At 42.2% G+C, this 17,066-nt stretch overlaps 1 protein-coding gene across 1 annotated transcript in view; it reads left to right on the top strand.

Moving 5' to 3' along the window:
- The first annotated feature begins 2,968 nt into the window (after nt 1-2,968).
- Nucleotides 2,969-17,066, top strand: part of POLR2M (RNA polymerase II subunit M) — a 32,986-nt gene continuing 18,888 nt past the window's right edge. The window contains exons 1-2 of the mRNA XM_089667755.1: nt 2,969-3,124; nt 15,539-16,093. Of these exons, the coding sequence (XP_089523881.1) occupies nt 3,012-3,124; nt 15,539-16,093 (668 nt within the window). The 5' untranslated portion in view covers nt 2,969-3,011. The remainder of the gene's footprint in view (nt 3,125-15,538; nt 16,094-17,066) is intronic.

Genomic DNA, 17,066 nt, shown 5'->3' with positions numbered 1-17,066 from the left:
CAAGGGCTGGAGAAAATCCAGCAAAATTTGTGACCAAATCCGGAAGTTGACTTCTGGTGTTTTGCATCCAGGACAGAGGTCTGCGAACCTGATGGTAATTACCATTCACCGGAAACCAGATGCTGGCTACTGAGAAAGCCCGCCTCTCAATCTACCACCTCTGGGATGTGCACAGCAGGCAGGGCAGGACAGAGACTCCTACACTGAACTGAAGCAGCTTTGAGAATTCTCCCTGATGGTTGATGTAAGTTACTGTTCTGGCATCGATACATTAGCCATGTCCCTGCTCAAGGCTTCAATACACAGTGCTTGGATCTCACTGTCTGAAGACCTGGGAACAGTTGTAAGAGGGGGACTTTCAGGTTCAAACTTACCCACTATGTACCAACGTACCCACAGGACATTTCCTCATGGGCCTTAATGGAACACATGTAATAGGAAAGAACAGAGGACAGGGAGAGACAGCCTGATTAGCACCCACACGACTGGAGATAATTTAACAATGTTGAGATGCCTCACAATATAGGGATAGCCAAACAGGGATAGCCAAAAAAAAAAAAAAAAATATATATATATATATATATACTGTATATATACACAGACACACTCACAAGTGTGCATAAGACCAAGAAAAAAATGACCAAGTAAGACTGGAACACCTGAAGCCATCATAAAAGGCACTGCAGGCAATTTTACAAATACGTGAAAGTGAGTCAGCAACAGTGGAGAGTGGCTGCTGGATCAACTGCAGAGCAGAAAGGTAAGTGGGCCAACATAACTAGGTCACCATAGGCCGGAATACAACAGTAAGTTAACAACACCAGCTCGGATAACTGATGCACCACCTGTACAGCAGTAAACTAGGTCATCTAGATGGCTTCTCAAAACATAATTAGTAAAGGAGACAGAACCTGCTAGGACATTGCACAAACCAACTGAAGAGCTTAAGGCTGTTAGTGGTTAAATCACCCTATGCCGACATACAAAACAAAGTATAAGAGAATGTTAACCACAAAGGGCCCCCATGGACCCACTGCAAAGCAGGAGCGGCAATGACCACAGTGACACAGACACCATAAATGACCAACACTGTGCAAGTGACATATCACCAGCAAGGGTGACAATGCGACCAACTGAGTTGTAAATGCCTTTGTAGGTTGTTAATAAAATTCAAAATACTAACAACAACCTACAAACCTACCTTACAACTATGCCCCGAACTCCATCACCGTTCTTGCCCCCAAACCATCCTCCCTGCTCCTCCGAAGACCTCCTGCTCTCTAGCTCCTTTGTCTCTTCCTTATCTCCAGAACTTTTCCAGAGCCTCTTCCATCCTCTGGAACTCTCCACCCCAATCTGTCCTGCTATCTCCTACTCTGCCCACCTTCTTCTATTTCTCCCATAAGCTCATTCCTCACAGTTATTACCTTTTGTTCCACTTGCCCCGAACTTCGAACGCTTGACATGTGTAACTGTGTCTAGATGCGTTCAGGTGCATCAAGTGCTTGAGCAGTAGTTCATTTCATTGGTCAGAATAATAATTTATTTTGGCCATTAGAATGAATTAACTCTCAAGTGCTTGATGTGCCTAGTGATAACACGTGTTTAGGCGCATCAGGCTTTTTTTCTGCCAAAACCTTGCGGCTCCAGCAGCACTTTTTTTTGCCTCTAACATGTGTATGGACACATAGGCTAACATGGAGGTGCTTTCAGCGGCAGAAAAAACAAAACACCAACCACCCCTGAAAGCTGCGCATTGCGCATGAAGCTATATTCCTGAGTAGTTATTGAACTAAGCCCTAATTGTAAATCATCATCTTTTGCAAATAACAAATCTATACCGGAAGAGGGTGCGTTTCCCTACGCACCATCTGGCCAATTGATGAATCTAAAATATAACCTTTATTTAAATGTATAAAAAAAATGTATGCTCAGCTGTAATTAATGCCTATTGGAGTGGAATGTACTGCACACAACAATATGACTGGACACCATTGCAATTATTTACCTTACATCCAAATGGTTAATAACACCAGACCAAATCAAATACCATACCATTTTAGATGAAGTGATGGCATACAAAGAGACATTGTAGTTTGATCACAAACCTATCAGCTTGAATATATAATCTCTATTAAGGAAATGGAGTTACCCCATGGACAAAACTAATTAGAAAGTATAATCTATCTTGCTACAGATATGTAATACGGGTACACTCATCCACGGGCTTAAATGTCATCCTCTCATGGACAAGCCCCATACATCACCATATCCAGACAATAATGTCTCACTGTCTTGAGGAATGGAAATGATGCTCTGTAAAACGCAGTGCAGACCTCTCCAAAAAAAGGGAGGAGAGAATACCATACAAAAAGTACTCCCAAAGAAAGATCCAAAGAAAAAAAAGAAAATCAACTCCACGTTTCGCTTCAGAAAACAGAGCTTTGTCAGTATAAAGAATTAAAATAGGACACGTAGGGGCTGGAAGTTGTGCTTAGCTGCACATGGCGACAAAATGACCATTTTGCCACCATGTGCAGCCAAGCACAACTTCCCTAATTGTCAGAGACTGATCAGAAAATAAATTGATCATTGATGTATGGCGCCATTTCATAGATTAAGAAGTGATAGACTCCAGCACTGTCCTAACTTATATCCTGTCAGGCACATGGAATCCAGCACAAAAATGTATTTTTACAGAGTGTCCCGGATGTAAACATATGAGACACCATGGATAGACATGGAGCATGCGCAGTGCTAACACGTGGGCGCACCCGGGCTCTTATTACACCCGAGAACCGCGGAGTTTTCCCTCTAGAAATAGAATTGCCGGGTGTTCTGTTAGTCATATGAACGGCCGTGACTCGTTCTGTGTAAAGTGAAGCAATTCCTATTGCAGAGTTGGATGTGAATAAAGTTTTTTTGTATTGAATGTGACGAGTTGTCATGGCGGCGCCCGGCCGCGTACTGTTGGGATGAGGCTGGTACGCTGACAGGGCGGTGGGGAGACGATGACTTCTGCCGGGGGAGGCGGGAAGGCCGGGGCGGTGGGGGATGTAGCCGGGAAGAGTGTGGAGGAACTGCTGGAGATCCTAGAGAGGCAGGAGAAGATCCTCCGCAACCGGTAAGATGGGAGGGGACCCGGCCGGCATCAACCTCCTCACACACCGGGCCTGAGCTGTATGGGGGAGGGGGTACTGCTGCGTCCCAGTCAGGAGCGGACTGACAACTCATGGGGCCCCCGGGCAATAGGGGATCATGGGGCCCCTGTGTCCTTGCCAAAACTCAAAAAAGCCTATGAAAAAGGTACCAGGGGCATCTCATGGGGCCCCCTACTGACCCCGGGCCCTTGGGCAGTGTCTGAGTTTCAAATGGTCCGTCCACCCCTGGTCCCAGTACACCTTCACCCAAGGCCTCATTCACACGCGCTCCCCATCAGCTTTTATTTTTGGAGCATTTTTGCACGACACCTAGGACAGCCCATACCCTTACAAACTCGCAAAAAGAAGTTTTGTGTGACAAAACGCACATCTGATGGCTGCGATTGGGGTGCGTTTAAGAATTCAAGGTGGTGCAAGCACAACGCACGCCTCTGCTGGTTCCCAGACACGTGCGGAAACACACAGCTGTACATGGAACCTAATGACTGGTTTATACGGCGTTCACATACGGGCCTATTAGCCGCGATTCTACCCATGAGTGCCATTTGCCCCCCAAGCGCAGTTCGAATTTGCCATGAAACAAAACAGGAGAGTAAGTTGGGTCCTGGCTCAGATTTGGAGCCACAATGGCGCATAGGGCAGCTCATGGAAGTGAATGGCGCATAGGGCAGCTCATGGAAGTGAATGGCGCATAGGGCAGCTCATGGAAGTGAATGGTGCATAGGGCAGCTCATGGAAGTGAATGGTGCATAGGGCAGCTCATGGGAGTGAATGGCGCATAGGGCAGCTCATGGAAGTGAATGGCGCATAGGGCAGCTCATGGGAGTGAATGGTGCATAGGGCAGCTCATGGAAGTGAATGGTGCATAGGGCAGCTCATGGGAGTGAATGGCACATAGGGCAGCTCATGGGAGTGAATGGCACATAGGGCAGCTCATGGAAGTGAATGGGCTCCTAGTATTGTGAAAACAAGTCGCAGGCAGAAACACCACATGGAGTGTGAATGGGGCCTTTCACTTTGCGATTGAGGGGAGGTAAAACTCCCCTCAACCGCTCCCCCTTTTTCTGCAAAGGCAGCAGATGTGGGTGAACACATGCTGAGGCCGCCTTGCTTGGCAGCCATGACAGGAATTATACCCCCACCTGCCAAGCGTGACCCATTGAAGTGAATGGGGCTGTGCTACATCAACACACATTTGTCCGGTGTTTAGAGGGAGGTGATGCAAAGCCTCCTCACTGCCTGCCTATAGCAGTGAGAAGAGTGATACAAACATGGGTCACACTTCACACAGAAGAAGCTAGTGTAAACAAGCTCTTAGAGTTTGTTTATCCTTGCAGTTGGGGGGCTGGTGGTAAAAACCCATGGTTGAGACATGTTTTTACTGCCCCCCCCCCCCCAGCAGCAAATGGAGAGACCAGTGTGTAAACAACACATATCTCTCAAAACAAAAGTGCTATATGAAAAAATATACAAATGTATCCACCTAAACACTGAAACACAATCAGTGAATAAAAGTGAAATGTAATATGATACAGTAGCCCATAAATGTTACATTTATCTCCAAAATACGTTTGTTCCTAACCCCAGACACTACTAAACAACTCATTCACTCCCTTATTATCTCACATCTGGACTACTGCAACTCCCTCCTCACCGGCCTACCTCATCAGACCATCCCCGCTTCAGTCTATCCTGAACTCAGCGGCCAGACTCATCCACCTTACCAACCACTCCTCTTCTGCCACCCCCCTCTGTCATTCCCTCCACTGGCTTCCGATTGCCCAACACAAATTCAAATTACTAACGTTGACGTACAAAGCCATTCATAACGCTGCCCCAAACTACCTCACCGACCTGATACCCAAATACCACCCAACCCGCACTCTTCGCTCCTCACAAGACCTCCTACTCTCTAGTTCCCTGGTCTCCACCTCCCACGCCCGACTGCAGGACTTCTCCAGGACTTCCCCCATCCTCTGGAACTCACTACCTCAATCCATCAGGCTGTCACCTACCCTCCTCACCTTTAGGCGCACCCAGAAAACCCATCTCTTCAGGGAAGCCTACCCCACCCTCACCTAACAGCCGATCTCCACTCCTCCCACCACTCCATCCCCCACAGCCACTTCCTCCTTTACCACTATCCCCTCCCTCCTAGATTGTAAGCTCCAAGGAGCAGGGCCCTCGAACCCCTCGTGGATTGTTACTGTATTGTCTCATGTACTGTCCCCCACTATAATGTACAGAGCTGAGCAAACCTTTTGGTGCTATAGAAATACTGTATAATAATAATTTATGGGCTACTGTATCATTACATTTCACTTTTATTCACTGATTGTTTTTCAGTTTTTAGGTGGATACATTTGTATATTTTTTCATATTGCTCAGCACTTTTGTTTTGATATATTTATTGTGATATGGAGTGGGTTCCCCATATGTACTAGCTGCTCCCAGTTTTTTCGTAGCACTCACTATATATTGTTTATTTTTTAACACAGATCTCTCGCCTGTCGGCATGGACATGCTGCTTTCTATCTCTGCACAGCAGAGAGATAGAAATGAGCAGGTCTGCTTAGTAAAACACAACACAGTACACAATAAAATTACTCCCTAACACACAGTTAACCCTTTGATCGCCCCAGATGTTAACCCCTTCCTGCCCAGTGTCATTATCACGGTGTCAGTGTATTGGGGCTCGTTCACACTTGGCTGTTTTGCCAACGCTTGCCAAACGCCCCTATAGCGTTTGGCAAGCGTTGGTCTGGTGTTTGTGGAGCGTTTTTGTTAACGTTCGGCAAACGCCGCATGCGCGGTTTAGCGGCGGTTGCTAGGCGTTTTCCGAACGTTAATAACGCCCCACAAACGCCTATAATGCAGTTTGAGTGGCGTTACCGCTCCGCAAACGCCCCGCAACCGCGTCGCAACCGCACTGCAAACGCTGGCCGGGCGTTTGCGAAGCGGCACCATAGACGAGAATAGGAGACTTCAACGCCTCCTGACTCGTCCAGAGGCATCCGTTTTGCCGCGACGCGACGCAAACGCTCCCGTTAGAACAGCACCATGTGCTGTAATGTGCAGAATTGGCAGAGGCGTTTGGGAAGCGGTAAAAACGCTTCCCAAACGCCTCTCTGCCGCCTGCACACAGCGCTAGTGTGAACGTAGCCTTAGTGTCACTGGAGATGTCAGTAGCAGTTAGTCAGTTCCACCCCAGTGTCAGATTGCCTGCCGTAGTCCCGCTAAAAGTCGCTGATCATTACTAGTATAAAAAAACTAAAATTTCAGTGTGTGAGTGTGTGTGTGTGTGTATATATATATATGTATATGTGTGTATATATATATATATATATATATATATATATATATATATATATATAATATACCGCCATTTGTAGACTCTATAACTTTCACGTAAACCAATTAATATACACTTATTGGGATTCTTTTTTTTATTTCTTAGCAAAGACATGTAGCAGCATACATTTTGGCCTAAATGTATGGCGAAATTGAATTTTTAAAATTTGTTTATTGGATATGCTTTATAGCAAAAAGTCAAAAATATTGTTTTTTTCAAAATTGTATTTTTTTTGTTTATAGCACAAAAAATAAAAACCGCGGAGGTGATCAAATACCACCAAAAGAAATCTGTATTTGTGGGGGAAAAAATGACATAAATTTCATTTATGTACAGCTTTGAATGGCCGTGCAATTGTCAGTTAAAATACGCAGCGTTGTATCAAAAAATGGTCTGGTCAGGAAGGGGGGTAAATCTTCTGGAGGGCGAGTGGTTAACCACTTCAGTACCAGACACTTTTATTCCCTCCCTGCCCAGGCCAAGTTTCACCCTTTCAACGCTCTCACACTGTAAATGACAATTGCGTGATCATACAACATTGTACCCAGACTAAATTTTTATCATTTTGTTCACGCAACTAGAACTTTCTTTTGGTGGTATTTAATCACAACTGGCTTTTTTTTTTATTTTTTGCTAAATAATTGAAAAAAATACCAAAAAGGAAAAAAAAAAAATAGTTGGATTAAATGCAGGGAAAGTTGTAGCAGCTGTAGTTATTAAGGACAGTGAAGGAAGTGTTTCTTGGTGTCTAGAGGCAGGACTGAGATGGCGTGAATTAGCTGAAGCTGGGGTTAATATTTCTGACCAAGCTTAGAGTAGAGGCTGGACTAAAGAGTGCACAGCATTAACCACTTGCCCTCCAGATGATTTACCCCCCTTAATGACCAGGCCTCTTTTTGCTACTCGGTGCTGCACTAATTCAACTGATAATTGCACGTTCATGCAATGCTGTACCCAAACAAAATTTGTCTTTTTTTTCACACAAATAGAGCTTTTTTTCGGTGGTATTTGATCACCTGTGCGCTTTTTTATTTTTCACGCTATAAACAAAAAAATTAAGTTCATGTATAACTAACTTTGAGTTTACTAAATATTTTTTATAGCCAAAAGTAAAAAAATATTGTTTTTCTTCAACATTTTCAAAAATTTATTCTGCTACATGCTTTTGGTAAAAAAAAATCCCAAAAAGTGTATATTGATTGGTTTGTGTGAAAGTTATAGTGTCTACAAACTATGGTATAGATACTGCAATTTACAACATTTTCTGCTATACAGCGCTGCACTAGTTTAACGGACAATTGCGCAGTCATGCAATACGGTACATAAATGAAATTTATGTCCTTTTTTCACACAAATAGAGCTTTCTTTCAGTGGTATTTGATCACCTGTGCACTATTTTTGGCGCTATAAACAAAAAAAATTTTGTAGAAAAACATTTTTTTTAAAAGATATTTTCTCATTTCGGTCATACAAAATATCCAAAAAAAACTAAAATTTCATCATAAATTTAGGCCAAAATGTATTGTGCTACATGTGTTTGGTTAAAAAAATCCCAATAAGTGTATATTGATTGCTTTGTGTGAAAGTTATAGCGTCTACAAACTATGGTATAGATAATGGAATTTACACAGCTTTTTCTTTCTGACTTCTTATCACATTTCTTTAGGTGCTAAAATACCAGGATAGTACAAACACCCCCAAATGACCCCTTTTCGGAAAGTAGACACCCTAAGCTATCTGCTGAGAGGTATATTGAGTCCATGGAAGATTTATTTTTTTCCACAAGTTTCTGGAAAATAACAAAAACATTTTTTTTTTGTTACACAAAGTTGTAATTTAAATGATTTATCTCTCGCACAAGCCATGGGTATATGTGAAATTACACCCCAAAATACATTCTTCTACTTCTACCGAGTATGGGGATACCACATGTGTGAGACTTTTTGGGAGCCTATCCACATACAGGAGCCTGAAATCCAATGACCACTTTGAAAGCCTGAAGGTGCGTAACTTCCTCATTTCACTTCCTCACTACCTATCACAGTTTCAGAGGCCCTGAAATGTCAGGATAGCACCAACCCCCCCCCCCCTCCCCTCAAATGACCCCTTTTTGTAAAGTAGACACCCCAAGGAATTTAAAAAGATGCAGTATTTTGCAGATATAATTTTTTCTCACAAAAAAAAGATAAAAATATGTTTTTGTTTTTCTTCTTAATTTTCCAAAAACTTGTGGCAACAAACGATATCAGCAAAATACTCACCATGCTTCTTATCAAATTCCTTGGGGTGTCTACTTTCCAAAAATGGGTCATGGGGGGGGGGGGGGGTTGGTGCTATCCTGTCATTTCAGGGCCTCTGAAACTGTGATAGGTAGTCAGTAAGTATAATGAGAAAATAAAGCCCTTTAAAAGCCTGAAGGCGCATATTGGATTTGGGGTCCTGTACTTGGCTAGACTGCCAAAATGTCTCTCACATGTGGTACCCCCATACTCATTTTTGTTTTCTAATGCTATCACAGGGAATGCAAATATCCCCTATAACTTCAATGGGCATTATCATATATTCTTTTTTGAGAAATATGGGATCTATCAGACTCTGGATCTCTCCTCTGCCCTTACATTATCTAATCAAACCAAGATTGGTGTGATCAGATGCTTTCGTAATTTACAAATGACTCTGTTTATATCCTGCGAAACTGAAATGATGAAATGCTTGTAGCTTCCGATTTCTTAGACTATAGAGATGTTTGGCACCATTCTGGTCTCCAATCAGCTCTATGGTCAGCTGGCAGAAACACACATTCTCAGGTTCCCCCCCGATGGCACAGGACTGCCCGAGAAGGCCGTGGAAGGCAGTGGGAGAGGGCATCATCTCCCGCTGCTTTTAAAAGCAACCCTGCAGCTAATTAGCCACTAAGATTGCTTTTACATGAAAGCCGATCGCCGGCTGAAAAAAATTATACCAGGATGATGGCTGCAGCTGTAGGCATCATCCTGGTATAACCATTCAAATTCCAGCGATGTACCAGTACATCGCTGATCCTTGTTGGGTATATATGCTATGTTCTTTTTTTATTTCTGTATGCAGCCTGTGGGCTGAATGGGGAAAAAAAAGAGAAGAAATCTCTGCCAGAAAAAGTGTGTGGTATGCACACCATTAGAATGTACCGTCCTGCATCCACCCACTTCTAATGGTGGGCACACATTAGGTCACACGGTGCCACATGCACCAGTTCCAAGATTGTACAAATGTCTAAATAGTGACTCGCTTGAATGAAAATTGTCCACATAGAAGTGGTACCCCATATGGAAAAAGGATGACACCAAGTACCAAACTATCTTGCCACTACTCCCCATGTAGTCTGGGCATCCGGGGGGCTCCATGTGACTATCTTTTCCCTCGTAAATCCGAAACGTTTATATATAGCCTGTTACCCTCTCACAGGTCTTCTACATCGTGACCCCATATCTTGCACACTTGCTGGGGAGAAATTGTTTGAATGCAAGGTGGCCAGAAAAATTAACGAGGGACTCATCATTGGAGATGTTTTGCTGGGGAGTATAGACATCTGCAAATTTTTGGTTAAGGCGATTTACGAGGGGCTGAATTTTGTGGAGTCGGTCTAATTCAGGGGCACCTCGAGGATGACAGAGTGTATTGTCGTTGAAATGCATAAAACACATTATACTCTCATATCTATGCCTGGCCATGGCAGCAGAGAACACGGCATATGATGAATCGGGTCTGTGGACCAAAACTACCGCAATTCATTTTAATTAGTTATGCCCATGTTGAGGGTTAGGCCCCCAAAAAATGTAAATTCGGAAACTAAAATGGGTTTCCATGTGAATGGTCTGGCAAGGTTTGAATTTGGGTTGGCGGCGATAAATTGTTGTGCATATAAATTGATTTGATCCACAATCAGTGCATACAGATCTTCCATGAAAAACAGCTCCAAAAAATCAAGGGGAGTAGTTAAATTTGCTGTTTCCACCTGAATTCAGGGTTGGGCAGTGAATAGGGGAAGTACGGGTGCTGCAGAATTTGTGGGCTTCCAATCGGGATTTGCAATTACATCCGGAAGGATACTAGGGGCTCTACGGGCCTGTGTGCAAATTCTTGGTGGCTGCAGGACAATACTTGTGCTCGCCACCGCACCAGTTTGTACTGCACTTATGGAATTTGCCACGTCACCAAGTGATACCACAGTGCTGGTATTATTATTATTATATAGGATTTTTATAGCGCCAACTGTTTGCTCACTACTTTACAATATAACGGGAGACAATACAGCAACAATACAGTTCAATACAAGAGGGTTAGGAGGGCCCTGCTCCTTGGAGCTTACAATCTAAGAGGTATGTGAAAGACCAGAATGTACTAGGTTGCTGGTGCTCGCCAGTTCACCAATAGGTAGCGTGGCACTAGAACTGGCAGTCTGCTGCATAAGAGAGTCATCAAAATTTACCGACAAGTGCTAACAGAGATCAACACTGCGGTTTTTTGTGCAATGTATCAAGTGACAGTGACCTACTGACTCTGCACAGGTGCTGGCAGGTTCCGGGGCTGATCCCGCTAATGCTGCGTTTTTGGGGATGTTCTACTAATGTGAACGCTGGTATAGTGCTGATCTGATCAAAGATATTGATCCGTTCAGACACTATACTAGCAATGGAGGTTTATTGTGTATGAACGTGTTCCTGGTAATCAAAGGGTTAAATGTGATTACTTGTGTACTGACGGGCAATCTGACGCTATCTGGGAGGGGCGTGAAAACCACAGGAGCGCAAATCATGTATATATATATGTGATTTTGTGCACTCGTGCTGCCCTGTAGCAGTATTTCTGCAATAGGGCAGTTTAGGAAGCAGTTACAGAAGCGGTTTGTGTTACGTCGCTGCGTTACTTTAACTGACAATTGCGTGGTCATGCAACGCTGCACCCAAATGAAATTTACATCCTTTTTTCCCCACGAATTGATCATTCTTTCGGTGGTATTTGATCGCCTGTGCGTTTTTTATTTTTTGCGCTATAAAAAAAAGCAACAATTTTGAGAATAAAAAACAATATTTTGGACTTTTTGCTATAAAAAATGTCCAGTAACAAAATTTAAAAATTAAATTTCATAATAAATGTAGGCCAGAATGTATTCTGCAACATGTCTTTGCTAAAAAAAAATCCCAATACGTGTAAATTAATTGGTTTATGTGAAAGTTATAGCATTTACAAATGGTGCTATATTTACTGGAATTTTTTTTTTCTTATGCTAATAATGACGGTGAGCAGCGGCTTATGGCGGCGATCAGCGACTTACGGTGGGACTGCGGCGGACATTCTGACACTGGGGGGAAACTGACTTGGTTTCACTGACATCCCCAGTGACACCAATACAGTGATCAGTGCAAACAAAACCACTGATACTGTAGTAATGGCACTGGGAAGAAAGGGGTTAACTTTTGGAGGCAATCAAAGGGTTAACTGTGTGAGGGGAGTGTTTCACTAGGGGGCCGGGGTGTGTTCTTCACAGGAACACACTGGTCTGGAAAGCTGAACTCTGCTATCCAGAACAGTGTGCTGGAAAGTGACAGGTTTCTCTGTCAGTGATTGCTGGTAATCACTGGGCTCCGGCGGGTAATCACCGACTGGGACCCGGTGATTGACACCCGCGGCTGCGATCGGCGGTGCGGGTAGGGCGGTTGCACACCTCGCGTGTGCCCCCTACCCGGTATGCAAAGTCACGTATATATACGTGATTTTGCGCAGCGGTGCTGCCCTTCTGCAGTATATGTACTGTGGCTAGTCGGCAACCGGTTAATAGAATCTAACATTACAGAATGCAAAAAGTCAGCGCTTGGAGGAAAACCGGCAGCTTTCAGACAAAGCTTAATGTGCCAAATCCCTTCTGGTAAATGAATATAGAGTGCAAAGCCAAAAAAAAGAATCATACACAGTAAACATATACCACTAATACCTAAAAAAAAGTGCAAATAAATAAAAATATAAGAAATCATCAAAGAATGTGCAACTGTCCAAATAAATGAATAAATATATCACCAATTCATCAATATATGTGTAAAACCAATAAATCACTGAGAAAATAAATAAAACGTTTTTGTTGTAATTCATCCCAAATAAGAAAAAAAGTTCCATCAGTGAATATATACAGTCAGGTCCATAAATATTGGGACATCGACACAATTCTAACATTTTTGGCTCTATACACCACCACAATGGATTTGAAATAAAACAAACAAGATGTGCTTTAACTGCAGACTGTCAGCTTAAATTTGAGGGTATTTACATCCAAATCAGGTGAACGGTGTAGGAATTACAACAGTTTGCATATGTGCCTCCCACTTGATAAGGGACCAAAAGTAATGGGACAGAATAAACATAAATCAAACTTTCACTTTTTAATACTTGGTTGCAAATCCTTTGCAGTCAATTACAGCCTGAAGTCTGGAACGCATAGACATCACCAGACGCTGGGTTTCATCCCTGGTGATGCTCTGCCAGGCCTCTACTGCAACTGTCTTCAGTTCCTGCTTGTTCTTGGGGCATTTTCCCTTCAGTTTTGTCTTCAGCAAGTGAAATGCATGCTCAATCGGATTCAGGTCAGGTGATTGACTTGGCCATTGCATAACATTCCACTTCTTTCCCTTAAAAAACTCTTTGGTTGCTTTTGCAGTATGCTTTGGGTCATTGTCCATCTGCACTGTGAAGCGGCGTCCAATAAGTTCTGAAGCATTTGGCTGAATATGAGCAGATAATATTGCCCGAAACACTTCAGAATTCATCCTGCTGCTTTTGTCAGCAGTCACATCATCAATAAATACAAGAGAACCAGTTCCATTGGCAGCCATACATGCCCACGCCATGACACTACCACCACCATGCTTCACTGATGAGGTGGTATGCTTAGGATCATGAGCAGTTCCTTTCCTTCTCCATACTCTTCTCTTCCCATCACTCTGGTACAAGGTGATCTTGGTCTCATCGGTCCACAGGATGTTGTTCCAGAACTGTGAAGGCTTTTTTAAATGTTGTTTGGCAAACTCTAATCTGGCCTTCCTGTTTTTGAGGCCCACCAATGGTTTACATCTTGTGGTGAACCCTCTTTATTCACTCCGGTGAAGTCTTCTCTTGATTGTTGACTTTGACACACATACACCTACTCCTGGAGAGTGTTCTTGATCTGGCCAACTGTTGTGAAGGGTGTTTTCTTCACCAGATAAAGAGTTCTTTGGTCATCCACCACAGTTGTTTTCCGTGGTCTTCCGGGTCTTTTGGTGTTGCTGAGCTCACCGGTGGGTTCCTTCTTTTTAAGAATGTTCCAAACAGTTGTTTTGGCCACGCCTAATGTTTTTGCTATCCCTCTGATGGGTTTGTTTTGTTTTTTCAGCCTAATGATGTCTTGCTTCACTGATAATGACAGCTCTTTGGATCTCATCTTGAGAGTTGACAGCAACAGATTCCAAATGCAAATAGCACACTTGAAATGAACTCTGGATCTTTTATCTGCTCATTGTAATTGGGATAATGCGGGAATAACACACACCTGGCCATGGAACAGCTGAGAAGCCAATTGTCCCATTACTTTTGGTCCTTTAACAAGTGGGAGGCACATATCCAAACTGTTGCAATTCCTACACCGTTCACCTGATTTGGATGTAAATACCCTCAAATTAAAGCTGGCAGTCTGCAGTTAAAGCACATCTTGTTCGTTTCATTTCAAATCTATTGTGGTGGTGTATAGAGCCAAAAATGTTAGAATTGTGTCGATGTCCCAATATTTATGGACCTGACTGTATGTAGCAAATCATCAGTGTATCTTCCCGTGAGTGTTGAAACTTCCAACAGTGAATGTCACCTACTACCACAGTCACCAAGCACTCACCAGAACGAATGGCTGCACAGACCAAGGTAGCGTAGGTGTTCTGTAAATCAACCTATGGTCTCCCCTTCTGTCAGCAACTCTGGTCCCTTTAAAAGCAAACGGCTATATTGTACTTCACCACTTGAGGGCAATTCTGAGTGTTGCTTGCTGAATGAAGATAAGACCAGAGCCAGGCGGAAGGGTCATAGTGTAGTATTTTTGTTTTAAATCTCCACTCCATAGCAATTCAACCAAGAATATATAATTGTCAACATCTAAAATCCAAACAATATCTGTTGTGACTCACAATGGCCACTGCATGAGCTTGATGCAGTGACGTGACGTTGGCACTCAAGCTCCGCCCCCCAACCCCTTGTTTATTTATTTTTTTTTATATGTTCTATTGGTAGTACAGGGATTGGAAGGTATGTCTGTTTTATATATATATATTAACAAAGGCACTAGCAGGAACAGTCTCTCCCAAGACAATACAGTGCACTAGTGAAAATGGTCTCTTCAAAACCAATGCATTTCACTGGTGGGAATAATCCTGCTACCAGCCATGTACATACTGTTTTACTACAGTCTTCCAGCTGGATCGATGACATCAAGGTGGCTATAGGTGCAGACATTCTGATTATGTGAGCACCACTTGGTCCTGGAGTACTGTGAGCCCTGCTTGCATAAAAAACGACAGGCTGGGCTTACAGGAAATAGGCAGAATGACATAGCTGCCATTCTGTTTGATGAGAACTGCTGGTGCTGGACCAAGGATGAAGCTGGGGACAGCACTGGGTGTAGAAATCAGGAATATTTATGTTAATTTTTAGGGGGGAGGGGGCTTTGACATAGAAATAAAAATTGTTGGACTTCTACAATGTACTTCAGAGTACAAATAACTGCTTTGCTTGAAAACAAAGTATCACAAGAAAATTTTGTATGATGAATTTCCATAAAAAAAACAGAAAAAGTCTGCATTACAAAAACATTGTAGAAGGTAAATATTTTGTTAAAAATTGTTGTTTTGCAAACGTGGGAAACTGAATAGATTTGTGAAGACTGTAGCTAAAATATGGTATAAGATGCTAGAAACCTTCAATGCATCAGGTTGTCTGTGTAGGAAATTATTTACATTTTCTTTCTTTGCAGGAAATTTATTGCCAGTTTGCCAGACAGAGGAAAGAAGATTCTAGCTTACACAGAAAAAGTAAGAGCTGCCATTGAGGAGCATAAAAGATTGCAAAAGACATCTGACTTGATTTCAAAATTCAAATTGGAATTTGAAGAAAAGCAGAATGAAGTCAAAGAGAAAACTAAATTTTCTAAAGATGCAAGTAACCCTTCATTATCAAAGAACACATTAAATAAAGAAGGTCCATGTAATGTGGATACAACTGTCTCTCCTTTTACAGCCGATACTGTGTCTGAAATGAGCCATAAATCTAATGTAGATGTGGGTAGCCCCCTGGTACAGGAGGATAAGAATCAAAAGACTGCTAAAAACGATGCTGGTACAGCTAATGATTTGGAAGATGGTTTGAAGATGATCAGCGTTAACGAGAGCACTGAAAGGGGAAGTGATGGTTCACCTAATCAACCAGAAAACCCTTCACACCCCTTTACAAATCAGTCACATTTCCTGGAAGTTATAGAGAAGAGGGCGAAGAGCCCAGTTCATCGAAAGGAAAAATTCAGAACAAACAGGTATAATGACTGAAATGCTGTTATATAATTGATACCTACTGTATTAAAAATTATGGAGGATATGCATATGTGTCTAAAGTATTAGAAGCACAAAAAAGATTCACAAGAACAGTATACTGAAATCGTTCCATGATATAGTAGATTCCAACATATATGATTTTATTTTTTTAGGGTTAATTATCGTTAAAGGGTCAGAAAAAGGAAAGTACATAGGCGCTGTTAGAATAAACATTAATATTAACACCAGTTTAATGTCCATAAAAAGTCTCAGTCCAGTGCCCCCTTACATAGAATTTTCCATGCTTTTATTGTCAAATCTTGTAACAGTGCTAGCACGGTTCCCCACCACAGTGAGGAGTGCACACTCACCAACACTCCAGTGACTTCTATGTGCCTAAAGGTCATATAATTCCTCCAAAGTAATGGCCGTCTAATTCACTTCATTCACAGTCTCCTTTCTTGTTGGAACATCCCTCCAGAAAATAATCATATCACCAAACCAAAAGAAAAAAGACTAGTGTAGTATTTTTATTCATATAAAAGTATATAACTGCTGCACTTACATAAGCGTGTGCCCAAGATCAGCACAGATGTAAACAGCCTGTGTTAACCACTTCCGGACACTTTTACCCCCTTCCTGTCCAGGCCAATTTTCAGCTTTCAGCACTATCACACTTTGAATGACAATTGCGCGGTCATGCAACACTGTACCCATATGAATTTTTTAGCATTTTTTTGGAGACCAATAAAGCTTTATTTTGGTGGTATTTATTCACCACTGGGATTTTTATTTATTTTTTTGCTATATAAATGAAAAAGTCCAAAAATTTGGAAAAAAAAGTGTTTTTCTTATACAGTTTTGCAAATAAATATTATTTCATCATAAATCTTGGCCAAAATGTATTCAATTATCTTTTTAGTAAAAAAAAAAATAACCCAAATTAGTTTATAACCAAAAATTATAATTTAAAAA

Source organism: Staurois parvus, unplaced genomic scaffold (genome assembly GCF_062004578.1).
Source record: "Staurois parvus isolate SC_StPar_1 unplaced genomic scaffold, SC_StPar_1.0 ptg000054l, whole genome shotgun sequence".
NCBI classification, from domain to species: Eukaryota; Metazoa; Chordata; class Amphibia; order Anura; family Ranidae; genus Staurois; species Staurois parvus.
The sequence above is the reverse complement of the archived record's forward strand: the minus strand, read 5'-3'. Positions and strand labels throughout refer to the sequence as shown.